This window comes from Lolium rigidum, chromosome 2, assembly GCF_022539505.1.
Source record: "Lolium rigidum isolate FL_2022 chromosome 2, APGP_CSIRO_Lrig_0.1, whole genome shotgun sequence".
NCBI lineage: Eukaryota > Viridiplantae > Streptophyta > Magnoliopsida > Poales > Poaceae > Lolium > Lolium rigidum.
In genome coordinates this window covers 64,061,094-64,077,604 of record NC_061509.1, presented here as the reverse complement: position 1 = coordinate 64,077,604, position 16,511 = coordinate 64,061,094, and the positions used below count along the sequence as shown (strand labels likewise).

The window sequence follows — 16,511 nt, the reverse complement described above, 5'->3', positions numbered from 1 at the left end:
GAAATCGAAAGTTATGCCTAATAGGGATATTGAAAATAAAATTGTTACTACATCAAATGCCATCCAATTTAGAATTAATGAGAATATAAGATTAATGGCTGAACTGCGTGCTAGGTGGGATAGAGAAGAAAATGAAAAACTAGCTAAAAAGGAAAATGTAGCTAAAGTTTGGACGATTACCACCACTAGCAATGCTAATGATTCATATGTTGCTGCACCTCCTACTATCCATGATAAAATAATTGGTGTTGGCAATGCTTCTACTCCTAGTGCAAAGCGCGCAAAATTACCCGAAACTGCTAAAGCTCGCTGAACCGCTTGTGATAAAACCGCTGAAATTTTTTCCAACCTTGGGGATGATAATCCCATTGCTTTAGATTGTAAGGATTTAGATTTTGATGATTGCCACATCTCTGAAGTTATAAAGTTCTTGCAAAAACTTGCTAAGAGTCCCAATGCTAGCGCTATAAACTTGGCTTTCACAAAACATATTACAAATGCTCTCATAAAAGCTAGAGAGGAGAAACTAAAACTTGAAACTTCTATTCCTAGAAAGCTAGAGGATGGTTGGGAGCCCATCATTAAAATGAGAGTCAAAGATTTTGATTGTAATGCTTTATGTGATCTTGGTGCAAGTATTTCCGTTATGCCTAAAAAAGTCTATGATATGCTTGACTTGCCACCATTAAAAAACTCGTTATTTGGATGTTAATCTCGCGATAATGCTAAAAAGAAACCTTTGGGGAAAGTTGATAATGTTCATATTATGGTTAACAATAACCTTGTCCCCGTTGATTTTGTTGTCTTGGATATTGAATGCAATGCATCTTGCCCCATTATATTGGGAAGACCTTTTCTTCGAACCGTTGGTGCTACTATTGATATGAAGGAAGGTAATATTAAATATCAATTTCCTCTCAAGAAAGGTATGGAACACTTCCCTAGAAAGAGAATGAAGGTACCTTATGATTCTATTATTAGAACAAATTATGATGTTGATGCTTCATCTCTCGATGTTACTTGAGTTACACTTTCGCGCCTAGCTGAAAGGCGTTAAAGAAAAGCGCTTATGGGAGACAACCCATGTTTTTACTACAGTACTTTGTTTTATATTTGTGTCTTGGAAGTTGTTTACTACTGTAGCAACCTCTCCTTATCTTAGTTTTATGTTTTGTTGTGCCAAGTAAAGTCTTTGATAGAAAAGTAAGTACTAGATTTGGATTACTGCGCAGTTCCAGATTTCTTTGCTGTAACGAATCTGGGTCTATCTCCCTGTAGGTAGCTCAGAAAATTACGCCAATTTACGAGCATGATCCTCAGATATGTACGCAACTTTCATTCAATTTGAGCATTTTCGTTTGAGCAAGTCAGGTGGCCTAATAAAATCCATCTTTACGGATCGTTCTGTTTTGACAGATTCTGTCTTTTATTTCGCATTGCCTCTTTTGCTATGTTGGATGAATTTCTTTGATCCATTAATGTCCAGTAGCTTTATGCAATGCCAGAAGTGTTAAAAATGATTGTGTCACCTCTGAACATGTGAATTTTTATTATGCACTAACCCTCTAATGAGTTGTTTCGAGTTTGGTGTGGAGGAAGTTTTCAAGGGTCAAGAGAGGAGTATGATGCAATATGATCAAGGAGAGTGAAAGCTCTAAGCTTGGGGATGCCCCGGTGGTTCACCCCTGCATATTCTAAGAAGACTCAAGCGTCTAAGCTTGGGGATGCCCAAGGCATCCCCTTCTTCATCGACAACATTATCAGGTTCCTCCCCTGAAACTATATTTTTATTCGGCCACATCTTATGTACTTTGCTTGGAGCGTCGGTTTGTTTTTGTTTTTTGTTTTGTTTGAATAAAATAGATCCTAGCATTCACTTTATGGGAGAGAGACACGCTCCGCTGTTGCATATGGACAAATATGTCCTTAGGCTCTACTCATAGTATTCATGGCGAAGTTCTTCTTCGTTAAATTGTTATATGGTTGGAATTGGAAAATGATACATGTAGTAAATTGCTATAATGTCTTGGATAATTTGATACTTGGCAATTGTTGTGCTCATGTTTAAGCTCTTGCATCATATACTTTGCACCCGTTAATGAAGAAATACTTAGAGCTTGCTAATTTGGTTTGCATATTTGGTTTCTCTAGAGTCTAGATAACATCTAGTATTGAGTTTTGAACAACAAGGAAGACGGTATGGAGTCTTATAATGTTTACCATATGTCTTTTATGTGAGTTTTGTCTGTACCGTTCATCCTTGTGTTTGTTTCAAATAACCTTGCTAGCCTAAACCTTGTATCGAGAGGGAATACTTCTCATGCATCCAAAATCCTTGAGCCAACCACTATGCCATTTGTGTCCACCATACCTACCTACTACATGGTATTTATCCGCCATTCCAAAGTAAATTGCTTGAGTGCTACCTTTAAAACTCCATCATTCACCTTTGCAATATATAGCTCATGGGACAAATAGCTTAAAAACTATTGTAGTATTGAATATGTACTTATGCACTTTATCTCTTATTAAGTTGCTTGTTGAGCGATAACCATGTTTCGGGGACGCCATCAACTATTCTTTGTTGAATATCATGTGAGTTGCTATGCATGTCCGTCTTGTCTGAAGCAAGAGAGATCTACCACCTTCATGGTTGGAGCATGCATATTGTTAGAGAAGAACTTTGGGACGCTAACTAAAGCCATGATTCATGGTGGAAGTTTCAGTTTGGACATATATCCTCAATCTCATACGAGAATAATAATTCTTGCCACATGCTTATGCATTAAAGAGGAGTCCATTATCTGTTGTCCATGTTGTCCCGGTATGGATGTCTAAGTTGAGAATAATCAAAAGCGAGAAATCCAAAATGCGAGCTTTCTCCTTAGACCTTTGTACAGGCGGCATGGAGGTACCCCATTGTGACACTTGGTCAAAACATGTGCATTGCAAAGATCCGGTAGTCCAAGTTAATTAGGACAAGGTGCGGGCACTATTAGTATACTATGCATGAGACTTGCAACTTGTAATATATAACTTTCATAACTCATATGCTTTATTACTACCGTTGACAAAATTGTTTCATGTTTTCAAAACAAAAGCTCTAGCACAAATATAGCAATCGATGCTTTCCTCTTTGAAGGACCATTCTCTTTACTTTTATGTTGAGTCAGTTCACCTATTTCTCTCCACCTCAAGAAGCAAACACTTGTGTGAACCGTGCATTGATTCCTACATACTTGCATATTGTACTTGTTATATTACTCTATGTTGACTATTATCCATGAGATATACATGTTACAAGTTGAAAGCAACCGCTGAAACTTAATCTTCCTTTGTGTTGCTTCAATACCTTTACTTTGATTTATTGCTTTATGAGTTAACTCTTATGCAAGACTTATTAATACTTGTCTTGAAGTACTATTCATGAAAAGTCTTTGCTATATGATTCACCTGTTTACTCATGTCATCACCATTGTTTTGATCGCGCATCCACTACATATGTTTACAAATAGTATGATCAAGGTTATGATGGCATATCACTTCGAAATTATCTTTGTTATCGTTTTACTCGCTCGGGACGAGCGTAACTAAGCTTGGGGATGCTTGATACGTCTCCGACGTATCGATAATTTCTTATGTTCTATGCCATATTATTGATGATACCTACATGTTTTATGCACACTTTATGTCATATTCGTGCATTTTCCGGAACTAACCTATTAACAAGATGCCGAAGTGCCAGTTCCTCGTTTTCTGCTGTTTTTGGTTTCGTAAATCCTAGTAACGAAATATTCTCGGAATTGGACGAAACAAAGACCCAGGGCCCTATTTTTCCACGGAGCTTCCAGAAGACCGAAGAACACACAAAGTGGGGCCACGAGGTGGCCAGGCTATAGGGCGGCGCGGCCCAAGCCCTGGCCGCGCCGACCTATAGCGTGGGCCCCTCGTGACGCCCCTTGACCCGCCCTTCCGCCTACTTAAAGCCTCCGTCGCGAAACCCCTGAGGCGAAAAACCACGATACGGAAAACCTTACTGAGACGCCGTCGCCGCCGATCCCATCTCGGGGGATTCGGAGATCTCCTCCGGCACCCCGCCGGAGAGGGGATTCATCTCCCGGAGGACTCTACACCGCCATGGTCGCCTCCGGAGTGATGAGTGAGTAGTTCACCCCTGGACTATGGGTCCATAGCAGTAGCTAGATGGTTGTCTTCTCCTCATTGTGCTTCATTGTTGGATCTTGTGAGCTGCCTAACATGATCAAGATCATCTATCTCGTAATTCTATATGTTGTGTTTGTCGGGATCCGATGGATAGAGAATACCATGTCATGTTAATTATCAAGTTATTATACATGTGTTGTTTATGATCTTGCATGCTCTCCGTTTCTAGTAGAGGCTCTGCCAAGTTTTTACTTTTAACTCCAAGAGGGAGTACTTATGCTCGATAGTGGGTTCATGCCCGCATTGACACTCGGGACGAGTGACGAAAAGTTCTAAGGTTGTGTTGTGCTGTTGCCACTAGGGATAAAACATTGGCGCTATGTCCGAGGATGTAGTTGTTGATTACATTACGCACCATACTTAATGCAATTGTCTCGTTGTTAGCAACTTAATACCGGAGGGGGTTCGGACGATAACCCGAAGGTGGACTTTTTAGGCATAGATGCAGTTGGATGGCGGTCTATGTACTTTGTCGTAATGCCCAATTAAATCTCACTATACTTATCATGTCATGTATGTGCATTGTTATGCTCTCTCTATTTGTCAATTGCCCGACCGTAATTTGTTCACCCAACATGCTTTTATCTTATGGGAGAGACACCTCTAGTGAACTCGTGGACCCCGGTCCATTCTTTAATACTCGAAATACAAATCTCGTCGCAATACTTGTTTTTACTATTTTCTCTGCAAACAATCATCTTCCACACAATACGGTTAATCCTTTGTTACAGCGAAGTCGGTGAGATTGACAACCTCACTCGTTTCGTTGGGGCAAAGTACTTTGGTTGTGTTGTGCAGGTTCCACGTTGGCGCCGGAATCTCCGGTGTTGCGCCGCACTACATCCCGCCGCCATCAACCTTCAACGTGCTTCTTGGCTCCTCCTGGTTCGATAAACCTTGGTTTCTTTCTGAGGGAAAACTTGCTGCTGTGCGCATCATACCTTCCTCTTGGGGTTGCCCAACGAACGTGTCAAATACACGCCATCAGCGCTCTCCTCGAGGAAACCCTGTGGGTCATATATATGGGGGTTTTAGGTCAAAAGAAGTCTCTGGGCGCAAGATTAAAGTGAATCAGACGCCCGAGGAAGAAAATAGGGTAGGTTGCACCCCTTGCAAGGCGCACCACCTGGTATCTTTTGGGCCTCCATGCCCCTCTCTTGAGATCCAGGTGCTCCAGGTGCTTCTCGTGATGAAAAAATGACATCCCCGAAATCCTAGCTCAGTTTGACTCCGTATAGGTCTCTGAAAGTGAAAAATACACAACATGGTTTTCCTGTTCTGCGGAGTTATAACCCAAATAAATGGGATCATTCGTAAATCCCCATAAATTAATAAAAAAACATGAAAATGACATCATATATGTTGCAAATATGTGAGAATATGTGTTAATAAAGTGCAAAATTCATGTATGCATTTTACGTGCATCAACATCCCCAAGTTTAACCTAGGCTCGTCCTCGAGCATAAAGGTGAAAAAAGTAACATGAACTTTGGAGTTTATTATATTGTTTCTATGTGATCATGCAAAGTCTTACAAGGTTGAGTAGAACAACAATAAGTAAATGAACTTGTGAAATAATATCTCTTACATTCTACAAAACATGCATAATAATATGTGGCATTGTAAGCAAATAAATGAGAAGTATTATATGAACCATAAAGTATGCTTGGATAATCCTATAGAAATTGTTTGGAAGACTCATGTCCTCTCTTTTGATTCTTTTGACTCTCTTGACTCTTTGAACTGAATAGAAAGTAAGTAGGGAATATATGTTCTAGTCCTCCAACAAAATGAAAAGGTAAAAGATAGCATAAAGTGAAATTTTGAGCTATGCAATTCATGTCAACAGTAAAAATAAGTATGGGGCTCCACATATCTCTTTGCTATAGAGATACCTATGATTCATGTGTTTGATATCTTACAAGTAAGTGCCTCATGCCCTTGACCACTAACAAGTTATACCTCGTGCTACTCAACTTCAGATTATCATAGACCTTTCACATATTGTTTTATCCAAGAATAACACAAAGAGGTACCTATATGCCGCATGTACAAAGGACCTAAGGAGATTTTGAGTCTCAACTTATAGGCCATCCATACTGGGACAACAGTCTTGTGAGCATCCTCTCTAAAACCTCTCTCTTACTTTTTTTCTCTCTATCTTTTTTCTTCTTCAATTTCTTTTTTTTTTCTGTCTTTCTTTTTCCACTCTCTTTCTTTCTTTTTGTTCTTTCTTTTTTTTTTCTCTCTTCCTATTGAGGATGCTCGTGCTAAAACTTTCACCATGATTAGGCATAGCTTCAGTTAGTGCCCCAATACACTTCTCTAACAAATATGCATACTCTAGTCTTTATGTTGATAACCCCCTTTATTTCGCAAGAGACAACTATCAAGTAGCCAAAAAACATGATGATAAACTCAAAACATAAGTGCAATGTTGAAAGGTGTTTCCCATGTCAGCATGGTCCGACCTAGCTTATTACTCATAATTTGTCAAACCCAGAAATTACATAGTTGTGTTTTTCCTTCCATATTTTACCTTCCCATTAGATTTAAATTACAAAAAGATATTTTGAAGGAATTGGAGGCATAACACATATATTATACTTGGAATAGCAAGTGCTATGTAGGTAGGTATGATGATGATGGGGTTGAGTTGATTGGATACAAGTGTAAGCTTGTGTGAGAATTCATCATCTTTTGGCTAGAAATAGGTCGAAAAGCATGCAGTAGTGTTCATAGTGCTATTCATTTGTCATCAAACAATGATACTTCATGTTAAACATCTATGTATCCATACTAGAAACACATTGCGCGAGACCTGAGTTTGATCTTTGGTAGCTACTAATAGAACCAACTCCATTAGCCATCAAACTTATGGTTGGTGCGCAGGGAGAGTCCCATTTCACAAGTCAAATTGCACAGCAACAATGAAACGTTTAGGTAGATATCATTCAACTTCATAAGTCACAGGGGAAAAATACCTAGAAAATTCCATACATGCCACTCAAAAGTAATCCAGATGCTCCTATACCACTACAAATTTCCGGCCTCCAAATGTGACACTAAGATTATAAACTTGCACCGTTATAATTATACCAGTACATTCGTTTGGAAAATTGTTGACTATGTAAAAGACCTACAATCTCATCATATTTTTATAAATATATTGACTGATGTACCCTTAGTTCCCCCGGTCAGAAAATAACAAGAAGGAAAAATAGACATTTTTGTTTGTCCCACCTGATTGATCTCCCAACTATGTCTCATTTCCCGAACCAACAAGCATAGCCTTACCTGATCACCCTCTTTACCAAAGACACCGCCCATCACATGCATGCGCAAATGCACCATCCCACTTCCCCGTCCTTCTTTCATGCTGGTTATTTTTCCTATTCTAATGTACTTTGAATTTTGTGCTATTTCATGCTCTTCAAATTTGCTCATTAGATCAGAAAGGCAAATCCTCAACAAAGGTTAAGAGCGGAATCATTTTCTCAACAACCAAACATAGTAAAGATTGTGATGAAGTTTTAATGAAGAAGGGTCTGGAAACATTTTCTCAACATTTTTTTGCGAAAAAGTATATGAGCTCATTTGAGTGGCATACTTGGAATACCCTATTTTCTGTGTTTTTTTAAATGTGAATGGTATCCAAAGACCGAGATTCTTTGTTAACTTTGAGCGGTGGAGGTACAAAGTACATAAAGGACCTTCAAAAGGTTCAAAATCACAGACAAGTCCCTGAAATTTGCAAAGAGGACCTCAGATCTAAAATGAAGAATGTTGAAAGTTTCCATTGCCGAGGAAGAGAACCAATCACGAGGGCGACGCAGTTGTGTGAGCCCCACGCGTCGGTGACCGCATTTTCCCGAAGCTGCGCAAAGTACGTCTGCTTTCCCCACCCACACCCGGGCCCCACGCAGCCCACCCCGCACCGCATCTCCGCCTCTTTCCTCCTCTCTCGGGTCTCGGCGGCGGGGGCGGGCGGAGGAGGAAGGAAGGATACCCCACCACCCCACCGCTCCTTCTTCCTCCTCTCCCTGCGGCGGCGAGCTGCTGCTGCTGCTGCGATGGCCGACAGCAACCCGGCGGACGGCATCAAGCGATACACCCCTCCCGTGCACAGGTCAACCCGCCCCCGCCCCCCTCCTTCGCTTTCGCCTCTCTTTCCACGAGCCTCACCTCGCGGCTTCTTGCCACTCGTCGATTCCGGGCGCGCTCGCCTTGCCGGGAATCGCATTCCGAGCGAACGATTCGAGCCTGGCCCGGTTGAATCTTTTGCGAGATGAGGGTGTAGGGTGTTTCTGGCGCGGTGGCTGCCCGAGCTGCCTGCCTTAGATTCGGTCCATTTACTGGAATTTCGGGACTACTCTATTTTGCTTTCTGACGTCTCTGCCTTAGAGTTCGACCTTCGACGGTGTCACGTCACCTTCTCATTCTCCTTAGATTTGGGTGCGACGGGCCTCTTTTATATAGCTGCTTAATGGGAGTGATCTGAGGTAGCACCTGAAAACATGTGCCTATGATTCTTGTCACCGAATCTGCCTACATAGAGTTGCCATTTTCTTGCAATCTTCTTCTGTAGATGGATGCTGCCTTTCCGTTAGCTCAGAGTGTATTATATAGCCAACTAGTTTAGGTTTCCACACATGCTACATATAATGAGACAGGTTTTCACACATGCTACACCATATATCTTTATTATCATTAGCAAGCTACCATTTATAGTATCGTAGAGATCTCTTAGCATGCTCATCTAGCTTATCAATGAGTTTTTTTGTGTGCCTAAAAGGCATTTCTTTAAGCATTGGTCAAGCTTCATGGCTTCACTTCGGGGTGTTTACACATGGGTTTTGTCGGTCTAATTTGTTCATATAGCCATACAAGGATGAGCCTGGCGTGGACTATCAACTTGCCAACCTGGCTCAGCGGCACTTAAAGTTACCAATGCAGCTGTCCAGCTTTGGACAAAGCTGACAGAGTACTTGAAAACAGTATATATATATATACTAGGCATGTAGGTTTCTCATTCATTATTTTGCTCCATATTTTTCTGTATTTTTGGTGCTCACATGTTGCAATTGTTCTAGTCACTTGTGTTTCATAATCACAATTACAATACGTCGGCATGAACTGAAAGTAAACTTTCCACAATCACAATTAGAATAGGTTGGCATGAACTGAAAGTAAACTTTCTGGAGCAATCTCGTGCACGCAGTTGGCTATTTGCTGATGCCAGCGTGTATCAATATTCAATCAGTACAGAGGCAGGTGTATACCCTCCTTTTGGGGAAAAAAGTTGACAACTTGTTGATTTGGTTACTTAGTTATGTTTCTAGTATTCCTGAGCCAACACTGAGATATCTGCACTTCTCAATATATTTATGCTGTTTGAAAACATCAATTAGTATTTAATATGCTGCTCTGTTATCTGTACTTCTTAGCTTTTTATGTCGCTACATATTTGTGCGTATAACGTGCTTGCTAATGGCTGTCTTTACTCCTAATATACTTCAGGAATCGTGCAAACAATCGGCGGAAGGCTGGAGGTGTGTGTCATTTTGATGCAGTTACTTATATATTTCATAGGCACGAGCTATGTTTTCCTTTTGTTGTGTGTTGGGTCCGTATGATGCACAAGGTCTCACCAATTAGTCGCTAACTCAATATGACTTGATCCAGATATGGTATTCACTCACTATGCCTCAAAATTTGTCTAGGAATGTTCTTAGATGTCTACATTTGTCCAACTACTGTGGTTGTTCGTTGATAAATGCACAGAACAGTATATTCGCTGCACTTACCACATTGATAGCAGTAAAAGGAGATCTTTAATGCACCAACATCCCTCTATGCTCCCCTTTTGCACTATTGCATCAATTTAATATATGCCAATACAACACTCTACATCAGTCGCACATCTAATGCAAGTCACCTGCAAATTATGATCATAATCTACTACTTCAGCCTTTTTTACAAGAAAATGGTGCTTGCTGTTTTATTTTATGGCTTCTCAGAAACTCCTATCGTAGAGATGTCTGCACTTTCATTTTATTTATTTCTAATGAAGTTTTGATGGCTTGTATTTTCCTCGTAAATGTTGACTATGTCGATCTGTATTTTTAAGTGTGGCTAACATTTTGGACACTTACAATTGCTATTTCATCAAGCAGGGGCCGAGAAAGCCATCTATTCATACAACAATGATGGAGAGAAGAGCCATGTTCCTTCACTAAAGAACCTTCCTCCAATCATACATCATGATGCTTTTGTCAGCAATGCTCAGAATGATCACAGTCATGCAAGATTAGTACCCTTGGAAGGATGCTCTGCTAGTGAGGCTGCACATCTTCACAGTGAACGTATGTTTCTCAGCGTGATTGCATAACGAACTGCCCTTTTAACTGCTAGTGGAATTTCTGTGATCTAAGTTCTTATCTTTTAAATGCTGGGAATTGTTGCATGTTATTGGTGGCGGGACATTATACTTAGAGTAACATAATTAAGGAAGTGTTTACAATATATTCTGTTATCAACTCACATGCTAACCACTGAATATCCACTTACTCAAATTGCGATAGCATGGAACACCTTTTGCACTTCATTCCCAGTTTGCATTCCCACTTACTCAAATTTCCAGGTTTGATATCTATTGCTGATAATGCACCCTTGTTGTTTTTTAAATCATATTGTCAACTGTTCGTTTTGTGACCATACTGGCGATTACTGAGAAATCACCAGAATTTGGGCAAGTTTAATTACTTACGGAGTTACCGTTACGGTCTAGTCAATCTGCACTGCTAGTTTATCCTACAAGCTGCATCTGGTGTATTATTTCTGGCTAAACTTATTCCCTATCATTCATCAAGTGATAACGCTGTATCTGTGTAGGTTGGGCTGCTGCAATGAACTCGTATAATGACCCAAATGATTCCTCTGGTGAGCACTAATGTTGCAGTTAGTATTACATTGCTCCAATGGAGCTGTTAAAGCAAACATAGAGTCCTTTTGAAATTAGAGCTATCTTACTATGTTTGGCAGCTCAATTTTTTCTTGTGTGTTGATTCTTGCTATACCAACTTGTTAGTTTACATTCGTCTGAAATTGCTACGTATAAAAGTCAAATTTAGCTCCCTATAGTTTCAGGGAAGACTATTTGGACTGTCGTATTACAAAGCAGTTTTGCCATGTTGAGTGCTTATGTTGTATCCCTGTCAGTATCATGTTAGTATATTAAAGTGAAATCACTCAAGAGTACGTAAGAGAATATACATAAGGAAGATAGAAGAAAGAAGATAAATTAGGAAGATAGAAGAAACAAAACGAAAATGATGTAACAGTTTTGTTTTTCCAACTAAATTCTTGACTGATTGTACGAGGTGCCTTGCTGACATGGCTCATTGGCTTACTCAGTGATCAAACCCTGTTGGATTTCACGTAAGCAATCACCACCAGGCTGAAAATTGTACTAGTTTTGAGTGTTGAGAGGGATAAAAAAGATGGTTTTACAGTAGAGGTTCCAGTTTGAACTTTGAACTTTCCTGTAAGCTGAAAATAAGGGGTCAAATTGGACTGTAGCATATTATATCCAGTCTGCATACCATAATGTAATGATATCCTAGCAGAAATTCTGAAGATGTCTAAACTGGAAGTGTAGGGACATTTACTGTATTAATGAGTAGAGTGTATTTTAGATATTTATTATGGATGGAGTTCTAAGCACAAGCGTTGATTGCATGATCCAAGTTTTAGGACAACGATAAAGGATTCTCTAGTGGTCTTTTAATGTGATTTGTGTTAGCCTTCAATAACTGACGAGAGAAAATGCACATGAATCTGAAGTGTTGCTGTGTAGTAGTGGCACTATCACGGGAACAGACAAAAATGATCTTAAGATCAGAGTGAACCTGTATCACTGGGATAGTGCACTTGCGATGGTGTGCACTTCAAACATTATTATACATAGATTTCTTATGAAGACCATATTCAGCTACACTGTCCCAACCTCATATAATGGTGCCAATGTGAAGCAACAAAGCAAATTGCCTTGCTGCTAATGCTGCCAACTATTTTATGGCAGATAAGCCAGTAATGTATGCTGGTTCTGGTGGATCATCATCGGGTCACGCTCAAATGAAACTTCCTCACCAGGTATGAACTGAACTAACAAATCATTGTTTGGGTATCCTCTTATTTTGTTGCTTTCTTGTATGCTGATTGCTCCGCTGTGGAAACTGGACGTGTAGATGAACTTCCTTGAAGATCTGCGTCGTGCCGTAGATGCTCAAACGGGCTTGGCACCAGCGCTGGACAACACAACCTGGTATTAATCAAAGTCGAGCTGCATTCGTGGAGTGCCACAGATTTGTCAGAATAAACTTTTTTTGCCAGTTCTCTGTGTGCCCACTTTTGTATTTAAGCCATGTGTATGGCATGCACAAATTTTAGTCTAACCTGTGGCTGCTTGGTCTCTCTAAAATGAAGTAGCAGTCAATTCCTTCTCTCTGTAACCTTACGGGGATTGAAGGCCAGCCTGCTGTGTCGTGTAGTACCTGAATCACCGGGGCACTATTACTCATGCCTTAGGAATGTCTGGGTGGAAATTATATTTTTGTTCGAAGAATATATTGTTGGATGTGTCCATTGTCTTAGCCCTTGGTTTTGCGCAGCTGTGTCAGATTTGTAGATTGCTTGTTGGAAAGCCTTCATTTTAGCAGCAGTGGGTCCAAACATAACGAAAGTATCAGCTGGTGTGTTCTCCATGCTCTAGTTGACATAGGGCGCGTTTGGTTCACGGGCCCTGAAACAATGCACGTTCTTGGCTCAGTGGAGCCTGGCCATTGGAAACGGTGTAAGAGACGTAGTTTCCGTTTCCGCTTTGTTTGGTATCCTGGGCTGGGAAGAGATTTTGGGCTGCGTGTTTGGTTGTGGCTGCGTCCTGCATGCATGTGAGGTCTAACAACCTACCACCGAAAACCAAGTTCACGCATGTGAGGTTGCGATGTGAGGTCCAACAACCTACCACTGAAAACCAAGGAAATTTTCACGCGTTTTTGTTTGCAACGGCCCTGGCCTTGGAGAAACGGGCGATTCGGGCGCAGCTATGGAGCTTGGCTTGAGGCTCTTTTTGACTGCTTTAAGGTCCGTGTTATGCATGCAGTTTTGGGTCCTGTTGTTTGGTTGCCCACGAAAAAAAGAATCTTTCTCAGCCCATGCAGTGTACCAACTTCCATGCAGGCTACCAAACGCGCCTATAGTTCTCTAGGGTCGCATGAGAGCTGGGTATTATGTGAGTGACAGTTTGATCCTTTAATTTCTGGACACACTGGTTTATCAACAGATGAAGACTCCTTCAATTTTCCATACAAGTGAACAGTACAACATAATGCCACTTTTTCTTCATACAGACATCCTACTGCAATTATACCCTATATAAAAGTTTGACGGTTTCACGCCTTGAAAACAATCGGGGCACTGTAGATGGCGTAATTATCTCCTATCAGCGTGAGACACGCCATTGCCTTTCTTCACGGTACATTGAATCGGAGTTTGAATTTCCTTTTCTCTGAACTGTACGATTTTTTTTTCCAACCTAAGGGTGACCGGAAACTGCCTTCTCTCGGTTGGTCTATCAACCTATTAGGGTGGAGGTATATTCAATGCGCGGCCCCGCCTGTGCCGCTTACCCTTCACCCTTTTCTCATCCTCTCCGCACCGCTTTGACCGAAGAGTCTAGAGGGCCACGAATTCCTAGCCACGTCTTCATCATTGTTAGGCTAGCGGTGCATGTGGAAGAAATAATGGTGGGGTGGGGAGGGGATCTGCTTCAGATATTGCTTGAGATAGAACACGGCCGCCCAGCCTGTGGATAGGGAGGTTTTGATTCACCGGCGGCGTTTAGCTCTACCAAGAGGAGGCTAGCAGGCAGCGCAGCGGGACCATCAGGATAGAGCAGCGGCGACGCCTCATTCTCCTCTGTTCGTCATATTGTGATTGCTTCCTCCTGCCTATGTGCATCGTTATCGGCCGCCTGCGTGTCACACTTGGTTCTTGCTTTTCCTTCTTTTTTCCATCAAAGTTTAGTGTATTATATGTTCTGTTTAGATGTTTTTTTTCCGTTTTTTTGATTCCCCCTCCATTGATTTTGGTTTTCCCCTATTCTATTTCTTCCTCTCCAGGACCTGCCGCCCGCCACCATCCGCCCTCCTGGTCCTGGATCTTGTGTTGTCCCGGCAGACGGCTGCGCTTCCATGTCCTATCTCTATCATCGAGGGATGGGAGCAGCGGCGGTGGAGAGCGGAGCTCCACGGCTGGAGCCTCTTCCCCAGTTATTCCGCCGGCACCGCGTCCACAGAATCTAATGCGTCTATGATGCGCTGCTGCATCCCACCATTGGTGTGTTGTGTGACTGCTCAGTGGTCGCCCCGATCTCTGATGGGCTGCTGCATCGGTCCGTCGTCCTCCGCCTCCACACGACCACATCGCCCCCCACCCCAACCTCAAGCTGCCGGCTCCTAACTCGGTTGGTCGAGGTATGTGCCGTCCGCTCCGTCTCCAGGTCCTCTCCCTTCCCCTCCTCCCCTAGCCCGCCTCTCCTTAGCCCTATATTTCTCTCCCATTATATCACCAACGGGTACCGGTATGTGGTTGCAGACGAGAGCAAAGGCGTCGATGCTAGCACGAGGATGGGGGCCACGGGATACAAAGTAGGAGCCGGATCCCGCGCTCGCTGTTGCCTCCGAGCTGCCCTACCATCGCCAATTCAGGCCTGCTGACATGGGTGCTGAGTTGCTGATGTGAGGACTGCCACATCAAGAGAAGGTGAATGTTGCACGATTGATTATTACTCCCTCCAAGATTGATAGATAGGTTTGCAAGCGATTGTTCTGTCCCATGTATTCCTTTGATCTATCAAGTATATTTTTATTCTTATATCTGACACAAATGATACCAACTTATTACCTCAGATTTTCTAGACAGACTGTCTTAAGGATATTCGTTTGTATAACATCTACTTCTTTGTTGGGAAAAGATTAGTTGAGATCTATGCACCCATGCTATTTTTCTCATCAATTATGTATTCTGCATCAGTATGATGCCTCCTTTTCAGAGTCCCTTGCACGTTTGATGTGAGGCAAGATGATGCGTTTATTTTGGAGTTTTCTGGAAGTATTAGTACTACTGTGTATACTAGAGCACAAACAATCTCTGAATTGTATCTTCAAAAGTATATAGAACCTACGTACCCTGCCACCTGCATTGTGATTTATTTTTGCATTCATAATTCAGACAGGCTATTTTGACTAATGTCATCCATACGAGTTCCAAATTTACAATTTTCAGCAATGTTTGTTTCATTCATTCATGCCATTGATATATATTTGCACAATGCTTAAAGAAACGTATCAATTTTGCAGGTTTTACTAAAATATGCAGTACATGCGGACAAATACTTGATTGGCCAGCTTCCTCACTATTTGAGGTATGTTCAATGTCAAATCAACTATGGAATTACACAGATCCCACGTTTATGTAGTACATGCGGACAAATATTTGATTGGCCAGCTTCCTCACTATTTGAGGTATGTTCAATGTCAAATCAACTATGGAATTACACAGATCCCCGGTTTCATATATACATTGGAACTTCATAGGGTACAGATCCGAGTAGCATGTGGGGACATTGGCCATTGAGGTGGCTGTTGGTCCATTTGAGCTCGCTTTATGTGTCGTCTGCATTCTTCATTTCAGAGAATTAAACTTAATAAACTGAAGACACAAACATTCTTGGTACGAGTATAAGCTGACCTACTTTTAGACCAATGAGACAAAGACTAAAAAGATGCCTTGCCTCATGATATTCAAGTGTATAAATCAAATGGCCACGCTACCGTCTTATTCAATTGCAACTATTGTAATTTTGTGCCATCTTTTCTGTGATTTCTCTTGCATGTAGTTCTACTGGTAGCAGACCATATATTTGTGAGTTATTCAAGAAGTGGCTTCCTCACTCTGGCAGCAACTTTTGCACTCAGAGTGATATTGTAATGACAGTCGAGTAGTGTTGAAGCTAGATACCTGAAGTGTGGAGTATATGTAAGATCTGACCGGTGTTATGCCATTCTTTTGGTAATGAAGTAATGCACTTACTGAACTTGCGTCAGTGCAACAAGTCGTCCACAATGTTAGTACAACTTAGAGTGTGTCAGTAAATCTGTCGTAGCTCAGTTTGTAATCACTGAAACCGTTAGAACATTAGGAAGAAAGCTTCTCATATTTGGTTA

The 16,511-nt window shown here is 41.4% G+C and overlaps 1 protein-coding gene across 2 annotated transcripts; it reads left to right on the top strand.

Moving 5' to 3' along the window:
* Positions 1–8,223: 8,223 nt before the first annotated feature.
* LOC124691854 lies at positions 8,224–12,878 on the top strand. Of its 2 annotated transcripts, none has more exons than XM_047225134.1 (6): positions 8,224–8,353; positions 9,745–9,776; positions 10,401–10,589; positions 11,119–11,166; positions 12,317–12,378; positions 12,474–12,878. In XM_047225134.1, exons 1-6 carry the CDS (start codon positions 8,298–8,300, stop codon positions 12,555–12,557), a joined length of 471 nt encoding a protein of 156 aa, XP_047081090.1. In that variant the 5' UTR covers positions 8,224–8,297; the 3' UTR covers positions 12,558–12,878. The 2 variants fall into 2 exon arrangements, with proteins under 2 accessions (XP_047081090.1, XP_047081089.1); XM_047225133.1 differs by having other exon boundaries at positions 8,225–8,353; positions 12,308–12,378.
* Positions 12,879–16,511: the final 3,633 nt, after the last annotated feature.